The sequence below is a fragment of the Epargyreus clarus genome, unplaced genomic scaffold, assembly GCF_041222505.1.
Source record: "Epargyreus clarus isolate Ecla_fem2 unplaced genomic scaffold, WU_Ecla_fem_2.2 ptg000011l, whole genome shotgun sequence".
NCBI lineage: Eukaryota > Metazoa > Arthropoda > Insecta > Lepidoptera > Hesperiidae > Epargyreus > Epargyreus clarus.
Genome location: NW_027332219.1, coordinates 6,569,918 through 6,580,659, shown reverse-complemented (window position 1 = coordinate 6,580,659; position 10,742 = coordinate 6,569,918). Strand labels below are relative to the sequence as shown.

Here is a 10,742-nt window from a genome sequence, read left to right as displayed (position 1 = left end):
TGTTTTTAAAATAATTCGTAGTATATAGATATATCGTTGCTTGTACGCGGAGACAAAAATATTAAATAATTTTGTGAAATTATTAACGGTTTTGTGTCTTGGGTTCATTTAACTGTCTCTACCATCTCTACCCATTCTCTACCACGCTGTTCTTTGTTTAGTAGCTTTGCCGTCAAAATCAAATAATGTTAATTTTGTTTCAGATTTGATATTCTATTATTAAAAATTATTAAAAATACTTTGGGATGAAATCCACAAATATGGATACTTGTTCCGATCGGCTCAGTCCGTCAAGCGATATGACAAGCGAGTCTGAAACATCTTTACCGCCATTTACATACGAAAATCAAAATGGCTTTTATCAATCAGAACTTAATGAAAAACCATATTTTTCCTGCAAACAAAAATCTCCACGAAACATACAAAGCGATGAGAGAAATCCCAAAGATGTTTATTTACAAGAAAGCAATAAAAACTCATTCGAAAATTACTTAACGTCGCCAAGAAATAAAAAATACTTGAACTTCGAACTCAAACTCCCGCCAATCACAGATAATTTATTTTCACAAATCGAATGCGAAGACCGTTCAATGCGTTCAGCTTATTTCAGTGATATGTCAAATATAAAAAACTGCGTTCAAAATAACGAAAATAATCCTAACGTGTTAGAAATCGAAATAGCCAGTCAACCGTTCGAAAATGCAAATGTTGAGATCAATGGCAGGGAAAAGGTGCAACAATATTTTGAAGAAGGCAGTAATATGAGGCGTTGTTTAAATTTTAATTCGGAGCAAGTTCAGTGTGTGTGTGAGGCGTTACAACAAAAGGGTGATATAGAAAAACTGGCTGCGTTTTTATGGAGTCTGCCGCCCAGTGAACTGTTGCGAGGGAACGAAACTGTGCTGAGGTAACTAATTTTTATTTTTTTAAGCAAAAATCATAAAGACACGATTCCTTTTTCAAACTTCCTCTGACATGAGATATACTTATATATTTATTTTTTTAATGGTCTATGCCAGTATTTGTATTATTTTCTTTTTGTGCAAATGAAACTTTAAAATCGATTCAGCTAAATCTTCTTGATTGTTAAAATTATATCTTGATTAGGTATCATGTTATAAATAAGCTTAAGTAATTATTATTCTCATAAATTTCACTAGTATATGAATCAATTAAAATAATGAATATTTTCATAGCCAAGTCATATTCGAACAAAAAATATTTTCTGACGCTGATATAAACACGTCATTTTCTTCGCGAAACCTCGTTGTAATTGTAACTTGTATTTTATATTATTTTAAACCCAATTTATATTTATTTACTAGAGCGCGGGCATTAGTAGCGTACCATAGAGGCGTGTTCCAAGAGTTGTATGCCATATTGGAAGCGCACAGTTTCCCGCCGCGCCATCACACCGATTTGCAAGATCTGTGGTTCAAGGCCCATTATAAAGAAGCGGAGAAGGTCCGAGGACGGCCATTGGGTGAGTTTTTTTTCTTTTTTATTTTTGGCAAAGGATTTGTTTCTTTTTTTTTTGTTGTGAGGCAAAGGTGCGTTATTGTATACGGTTAAAATACTCGTAAAAATATGCAGTAAGGTAAACATAATATTTAACTATCAGCATTCGGTACATACTGGTAAATACAATATATTTGGAAAATATAAGTTTTCTTTTATGATATCAGATTAAGTTGGTCACCTGCATTGAAATTATCAAAAAATATTTCAATTTGCGGCAAAAATAATTCGTATCGGATATGAATTCTATTGATTCCAGGTCAGGCTAAAACTAATTTTAATATTAATACAGCCAAAATAAGATTTTACCGTGTCTTATTGAGTTTATTTATGTATTTCAAGGGATTTTAGGCAAAGGTTTAACATGACTATTTTTTAAAGGTGCTGTAGATAAATACAGACTAAGAAAAAAGTATCCTCTACCAAAGACAATATGGGATGGCGAAGAAACTGTCTATTGCTTCAAGGAGAAGAGTCGGAACGCACTGAAAGACTGTTATTATAGAAATAGGTAAGATTTTTGATGTGAAACATCTATAGCCGCACGTAAAACTGCCGCACGATTTCTAGCGTGGCGACGCATGCCGTGGCGACGCATGCTCGGTATATATATATACAGTCTTTTGAAATAAATTCGTAAATTTTTGTATTTAATGAAAATAAATGTTTATTCAATAAATAGTCATCGTTATCTGGAAAAAAATCGTAATATTTTATTTTATCATTATGACATATTTAGTTCCTATCACAATATGTTCTTTTCTGCATATTACTTTTACAAAATAATGTCGATGTTTCACATCTGCCTGGCGTCCCGTGACGGCTCACATTATTTTTTTAAATTTATCTATGTTATTTATTTATTTATCTGTTCAGTGTTTGTTTTTTCTTCTTTATCGTTGAGTTTCAACATAATATGATTATGGCATAACGGTTTATATTTAAAAAGCAAAATTTGTTTTTGTGGGCAGAGACCTGACTCTACTTTAGTGGGAAAATTTCTTTATAATACAGAAGTAGCACATAAACGTGTAGTCCACTTGATGGCTACTGCCGCCCATAGACCAATCAATCTCGCATATCATTCGATTCCTACCTGAGGTCAACCACAGATTTGCCGCTACCCCTAAAGACTAAGCTGCAATGCCTCGGAAATGCTCGTCTCCCTTACCAAACACTTCAAACCAGAACACAGCGGGTCTCATTGCTGCTCTTATTAGACACATAGTGAAGGTGGTAGAACCCTTTGTGGTTCGACTCCGGCGGCACCACCGCCACACCTATTTCTACCTAATAACAGCAGTGTTAAGCGCTGCTGTGTTCCGGTTTGAAGGGTGTGGTAAGGGAGACAGACTTTTCCGAGGCGTTCCAGCTTAGTCCTCAGGGGTAGCGGCGCATCTGTGGCCGACCTCAGGTAGGAATATCTAATCCTATCTGGGGTTGATTACAGATGTCCATGGGCGGCAGTAGCCACTTACCATCAGGTGGACTGCATGCTCGTCTGCTACTCTTATATTATAAAAAAAACACACATTTTGTATGTAGTGTGGTCAATATATGTATGTGAGTGTGTGTGTATGCGCTGTAGGCCTCCTGCAGATGAAGGCCATAGTCCGCAACCAGCAATGGGACATAGTCAAGGTGTGGGGGTTTGGAATCGAATATAGTTCTATCACCTTTAAAATCTTTTTTTTACCAGGTACCCAACCCCAGATGAGAAGCGAGCGTTAGCCCAGAAGACTGGTCTGACACTAACCCAAGTGTCCAACTGGTTCAAGAATCGACGACAAAGAGACAGGACTCCTCAACAACCGAATAGACCGTGAGTTGAACTTATGTTACAATACCTTATATATAAAATTCTCGTGTCACAATGTTAGTTACCGTACTCCTCCGAACCGGCTTTACCGATTTTCACGAAATTTTACATGCATATTCAGTAGGTCTGAGAATCGGCTATCTATTTTTCAAACCCCTAAGTGATAAGGGTTGTTCACCGTTAATTTTTTTTATTTATATGGCAACACAACGTTTGACGGGTCAGCTAGTAGGTACATAGATCATCATCAACCCCTTACTGTCCCACTGCTGGGCACGGGTCTCCTCTCAGAATGAGAAGGATTAGGCCATAGTCCACCGCGCTGGCCAAGTGCGTATTGGTAGACTTCACATACCTTTAAGATTTTTTTTTTTATATAAATCTCTCAGGTATGCAGGTTTCCTCACGATGTTTTCCTTCACCGTTTAAGCAAGTGATCATTAATTTCTAATACGCACATAAATTTGAAAATCAGAGGTGCGTGCCTGGGATTTGAACCTCGGACCCCTCGATCGAGAGGTCGCGTTTCTTAACCACTAGGCTATCACTGCTTTTTTTTACATACATAGATAAATGAATACTAATGTATGCACGTAATTTTATTTTATTTTCATCTACAAATAAGTTTAAATACGAGTATATTAAACTTTCTTTGTTAAAAATATTATTTTAGCGAAATATGTGCACGATTTTTACAGAACTCCAAACTTCACAAATCTAATATATAAAATTCTCGTGTCACAGTTTTCGTTGCCATACTCCTCCGAAACGGCTTGACCGATTTTGATGAAATTTTTTGTGCTTATCCGGTATGTATGAGAATCGGCCAACATCTATTTTTCATCCCCCTAAATGTTAGGGGTAGTACAACCCTAATTTTTTTTTTATTTATATGGCAATACAACGTTTGCTGGGTCAGCTAGTATTAAATATATTATTACTAGAGCCGTTTCGGATACGGCAGAGATATGGTTATTTCGGATTATCTGAAGATACAAATAATTAGGTATTGGTCGGACGAAATCTTTTCCTAATAATGTGTCATTTTGACTCCACCCGCATCCGAAATTATTCCAAAATTATATCGGTTAATGTTTCGGATATCTATTTATTTTCGGATACAAAGTGTGACTATACTTTAAAGTTATTATAAGCTTTCCATTACGCAATCTTACAAGCTAAACCTTTATTTAGCCTTTCATAAACATGACCGTGACCTTCAGACGAATCGTAAAACATTGCCGAGCTAAAACAAAGGGCACTGTCTGAAACATACGAGTAAGGTGAGTGCCGACCGAAGGGCTTAGGTACATGTAATATTCCGTGCTTCATTTTTCTTCCTTTTATTCATTTGTTTACTTAAGAAGACTTATAAACGACTAGCTGACCCGGCAAACTTTGTACCGCTTCAAAATCTGTTTATCAAATATATATCATATAAAATATAGGCTATGTTACTCGTGGATAATGTAGCTTTCGAATGGTGAAAGAATTTTTAAAATCGGTCCCGTATTTTTGAGCCTATTCATTACAATCAAGCAAACAAACAAAGTTTTCCTCTTTATAATATTACTATAAATATTCTAATTAAAAAATAACGTTAATTAATAATCATTAAATAACTTCCAGCTTAAAAAAGGATTTCTAATCTAACATCATTGAGATCCTCTCAATTGCGTTGAATTAAACTATTAAATCAAAAACGATTATTGACTATTTAATAAAATCGGTCCAACGGAACGAAGTAAAAAACATGATATTTGGTAGTGGCCAACCGAGGTTTCGGTTTCAGTTAAGCCTCGGCCAAAAAAGCGGTTGTGTCCGAAGTTTCGGTTTCGGCCAGAAATCGGCCGAACGTTTCGGCCCAGGATAGTTGATATTCGTTAGTTACTCTCGGGCTGCGTTCGGCTGTACTCGGGCGTTTACATCAAAGACGTTCTATTATACAAAAATAAAAATATTAAATTAAAATCATAGATTAGTAAAGATTACTCACTCCTAACAAGAAAATGTACCCAGTTTTGAGAATTGAAATAGTTGCGTAAAAAAGTTTTGCCACGTCTCCGTGCTAAAATGTCCCTAAAATATTTGAAATAATTATTTATTTATTACGTAAATTACGCAGTACTAGATATTTATTCGTAAATTTTCTCTAAAAATGTTTTTATTTGTCAAGAATTCAAAAGAAGAACTTACTAAAATAAGCCGTTTGTGGCTGTATTCAATTTCAAAGCGGCGAAGTATCTTTACTAATCTATGATTAAAATAGTCAATAAATAATATTGAAATTTAAGTAATTTGGCGGTATTCCTGTCCACATAAGCTTCAATGGAGTGGGAGGAATATGTTTACCTATATATTTTTAAATATTTTGAAATGTTTTGATTCTCATATGTACCTACGTATTTTCAAATTAAATATTTTCTTTATTTAATTGAGATAGGCATTTTAATATTTAGAGTGCCAGCACACTTGTGTTTCTCTAGCTTTTTTTACAATATAGGAATAACAGACTAGCATGCAGTCCACCTTTGGTAAGTGGCTTCTGCCGCCCATGGACATCTGTCATCGCCCATGGATTAGATTTTGTACCTGTGGTCGACCACAGGTACTACCCCAGAGAACTAAGCTGGTACGACTCGGGAAAGTATGTCTTCCTTACCACACCCTTGAAACCTGAACACAGCAGCGCTTAACATTGCTGGTATGAGGCAGAAATAGGTGTGGCGGTGGTGCCGCCGGAGTCGAACCACGGAAGTTTCTACGATCTACTGCGGTCACCAACGTAAAGTTCACATACTTTTACGTTACGTTCGAATTTTGAATGTGGTTTTAAAATCCATATATGTACTAGCTGACCCCAGATAGTAGCCGATTCTCAGACCTACTGAATATGCATATAAAATTTGGTGAAAATCGGTAAAGCCGTTTCGGAGGAGTACCGTAACTAACATTGTGACACGAGAATTTGATATATAAGATAGGCGTATAGAAGATATAGCTGCACGCAATGCAGTTTGGTCCACAGTCAAATGAATGTGAACATTTGGCGGGATAGTCCATAAATTAAAAAGAAAAAGTGTCACATTTGAAACAAAAGGACTAGAAGGTCAATATTTTTTACAATGTTACAGTCATTGTCGTAGTCCTCGTTATGGGGTCATTAATCAATTGTAGGGTTTTTAATTATAATAGCTTTAGGTTAAGTGACAAAAAATATGCACATGTGTGAAGTGACCAGTTACAAAAAAAAATCAAAGTGGGGTTGCCTTTAAAATAATTATGAAATTCGAACTTGCCCTAACAATTTTAATAATGTTAATTATGTAGAAAAGCAACGGAGGTTTTTTCATTTATCTGTTATATTTATATACTTACTAGCTGACACGGCAAACGTTGTGTTGCCATATAAATAAAAAAAATGTTAATTAACAAACCTTATCACTTAGGGGTATGAAAATAGATAGTAGCCGATTCTCAAACCTACTCGTAAGTCATTGCATGCAGTGCAATGAACAAAATATTTAGGTAATACCTTTAAATGATCGTACATTTAGTTATATTATAATTTATATTGTACCACGATTTCTAAGAATGTAACAATTGTTGGTAAACCAAATAAATAAATCACGTTATAATAATAACGCTTCTTTGTTTCAGAGAAATGCTAGTGCCTGCTCAATACGTTGGTCCTCAAGGGGGACTTTCACAAACGTTTCTACCCAACGCCTATTACCATAAACTACAAGATGCCTCGCATTACTTGCACGGAAATGCACCTTAAATTTTATGTTTTCGACTTTTAAAATTCTTTTTTATTCGAATGTAAAGCCATATTTATGTTGCCATAGTTCATGCCATAGTATTAAATTTAATAAATGGGGAAAATATTATGATTATACAGCTCCATTCACTTCTTACATTTGTTTGTTATTAAACTAATTTTGAATTTGTTCAAATTATCTCTAAGATCCATTTTTAATAGTCAATCTATCCAATGTTTTCCTACTTACCAAAGATCGAAATTTAACAATGTCTAGTCATAGATTAGTAAAGATACTACGCCTTGAAATTGAATGAAGCCACAAACGACTTATTATCGTAAGTTCTTTTTTAATATTTGAATTCTTGACAAATAAAAACATTTTTAGAGAAAATTTACGAATAAATAACTAATACTGCGTAATTTACATAAATAAGTAATTATTTCCAATATTTTAGGACATTTTAGCACGGAGACGTGGCAAAACTTTTTTACGCAACTATATCAATTTTCAAAACTGGTTACATTTTCTTGTTAGGAGTGAGTAATCTTTACTAATCTATGTGTCTAGTATAAAAAAAGTCAAATCTTTGATCGACAAAACATAAGATAGGTTGATTATTAACAACAGACGTAGAAGAGTTAAATAATATTGACCCACATTTTCATTAATTTTATTAATTTCACTATAAAATCTACTTTTCGAAATATTAAATACAAATCAAGTATTACATCTTATATTGCCATTATATTAATTACGTTTTCTAAGAAATTATTTACTTAGTGATTTACAAATGTAAATATTGTAAGAAATCTCCTATTTCTAATGTTCCTAAGATAAGCAGTATTCATTATAGTTTGTACTACATCTTACATTAATTAAGTAATATAATTTTATGATAAATATTCTAAAAGTAATATTAGTATTTTAGTTAAAAACGTTAGGATTAATTCTTCAACTTTTAGGTTATACATAGAACAATAAGAGCCTAAAAATTGTTTGCCACCAAAATATTTGAAACTAAATTTAATAGGGTTTGTAATTCAAAATGGCGTCTTTTGTGTCTCGCTCGCACCTTATAGGAGATGGAGCGAAAGATAAATAGAAATATTTACGATTACATTTTAATTAGATTAAGAATTCCATTGATATTATTAATCATGAATTTTGTAACTGAAATATTACTGTAAATATTCTATTAAATTTTGTACTATTTGATAAAATAAGTGACAAATCAGTTGAAAAGCGATAAAAAGACATTAATTTAATTACTAACAATATGTGTCAGATAGAAATTTAGATTTGCTCAATGCATTTATTTTTTCTTAACAATCTTGTCTAATATACTCACTCAAGTTAATTATAAAAATTGCTCAAATGTCTGGTTTAGAGATACTTTTTTCTATCATGAAGTTCTTGCATTTAGGTATAAGATGTGGATGCCGGCTGACTTAGTTATAGTCCGCCCCAAACTACTAGTCCGCTCTGAAGTTGTTGCGCGCAGGTGTAGTCAGAGAGCCAATGCGGCCGAACACAACTACAAGCATATACTCCGTTGCAACGGTGAGGGCACATTAACGCAGCTATGTACCCGCGGGTGAAAGCGGGCAGCGGAGAGTGCCGGGGGGGGGGGAGGCTGTCTTCGTTCCGCTAATATCTACAATTTTGCTGTTGCGACGCGACTCATTCCTATATTCAGAACGGACTAGCTGTTTGGCGCGGTCTATACCCATAAATATAAAATATTGACTATACCTAAATAATAAAATATGAGGATCATCTTAGTCCTTGTTCCCTGTTCTATATATACTTGGTTATAAACTCCACGGGCGGCCACTTACCATCAGGACTGGAAGCTAGCTCGAATATTCGGAGAATTTTAACACCTTATTACAGATGACGCTAGTAGCACTGTATGAATAGGTATAATATGAATCTCCTAAAATATTAAAATTAAGATTAGATTATTAGTACTTAAAGATATTTTTGTATAAGTTCATAATTATGTAAATTATTATAATTTTAATTGGTGCTGTTAAGTTTCAAAATATATTGTATTCTAGTCTTCAAATGCATTAAAATTCTATAAAAATGAAAATTTGTGTTTAAATTTCATGTCACTCCAAATAAAGTCTACATCATATATCTGCTACATATAATTAATTAATGTAATAAACTGAACTAAAATAATGTAATAAACATAATTTTAATTAAATGTTAAACTAAAATTAAAACGGACAACGTGATTAGCTGGGATTTTTAAATCGCTTGCCAAACCATAACAAATTTAAATATTGTGAATAGTGCATTTGATTTGTGTAGATTTGCAAAAGCTTATAGCATAGGTCAAATAAAACGTTAGTACAGTTTTACTCTAGTAATCTTATATATAAAATTCTCGTGTCACGATGTTAGTTACCATACTCCTCCAAAGCGGCTTTATCAATTTTCACTAAACTTTATATAAATATTCAGTAGGTCTGAGAATCGGCTATTATCTATTTTTCATACCCTTAAGTGATAAGGGTTGTTCACCCTTAACATTTTTTATTTATAAGGCAACACAACGTTTGCCGGGTTAGCTATAGTCTGATTCATAATTAGGTGTCCAAAATGTAAACCTGACAATGTAAATGTTGACCTATCAAGAAAAAACGTTAGAAATGGTAGTTTCTTATTTTTATCGATATTAAAGTAATACAACAATAATAAATTAATAATCTAAATAAATTAAGATTAATTCACATTTTCTAATATTTATATCACCTCAATTTCGATCCATACAGTAATAATAATAAAAAACAAAGTTATAAAATTAAAATGTGATAATGGTAACACAACCGAAATCCAAGACATTTCTTGTGCTGTCATTTTTAAGTTTCGTAGCTGATATTATTAATTTTCATGATTGTGATCGAACTCGAATGTTTTCTCGTTTACATAACGCGTTTGTTAAATTATGTATATTTGTTAAATTTTCGTTTTTTGTTGAGTTTGTTAAAGTTTTTGTTTCTTGTTAATTCGATAAAAGTTAATTCGAAGGTGGTAGAACCCTTTGTGGTTCGACTCCGGCGGCACCACCGCCACACCTATTTCTACCTAATAACAGCAGTGTTAGGCGCTGCTGTGTTTCGGTTTGAAGGGTGTGGTAAGGGAGATAGACTTTTCCGAGGCGTTCCAGCTTAATCCTCAGGGGTAGCGGCGCATCTGTGGCCGACCTCAGGTAGGAATATCTAATCCTATCTGGGGTTGATTACAGATGTCCATGGGCGGCAGTAGCCACTTACCATCAGGTGGACTGCATGCTCGTCTGCTACTATCATATTATATAAAAAAAAAAAAAAAAAAAAAAAAACAAAAAAAAAAAAAAAAAAAAAAAAATTTGACAGTGACATTTCATGAATCAGACTATAGTAATATCTATATCTGTATAGATATAACTTCTTCCAATCAATTTTGAGATTGAAAATGACGCTATTTGTTTATAGGCTTATTTTTTTTGCTACGCTCATTGCCAGTACGATTAAAAAATATTTTATGCTTAGGCCCCCATCAATAATACACAAGTAAAATTAAGCCAAAAAGCAAGAAGCCACCACGAAACAAAGTATTAAAAATAGTTAAACACATAGTTGACAGTT

At 33.6% G+C, this 10,742-nt stretch overlaps 1 protein-coding gene across 1 annotated transcript; it reads left to right on the top strand.

Annotated features, from left to right (window-relative positions):
- Positions 1-230: 230 nt before the first annotated feature.
- LOC140745725 (uncharacterized) lies at positions 231-7,413 on the top strand. The gene is made up of 5 exons (XM_073077620.1): positions 231-907; positions 1,326-1,483; positions 1,900-2,029; positions 3,218-3,340; positions 6,998-7,413. Exons 1-5 carry the CDS (start codon positions 246-248, stop codon positions 7,119-7,121), a joined length of 1,197 nt encoding a protein of 398 aa, XP_072933721.1. The 5' UTR covers positions 231-245; the 3' UTR covers positions 7,122-7,413.
- The last annotated feature ends 3,329 nt before the right edge of the window (positions 7,414-10,742 follow it).

Bases quoted from the DNA above. Each gene is read 5' to 3' on its own strand.
- LOC140745725 (XM_073077620.1), top strand. From the start codon at position 246: ATGAAATCCACAAATATGGATACTTGTTCCGATCGGCTCAGTCCGTCA. The intron at 1,484-1,899 runs GTGAGTTTTTTT...TATTTTTTAAAG, and splicing joins GGTCCGAGGACGGCCATTGG to GTGCTGTAGATAAATACAGA. The intron at 2,030-3,217 runs GTAAGATTTTTG...TTTTTTTACCAG, and splicing joins GACTGTTATTATAGAAATAG to GTACCCAACCCCAGATGAGA.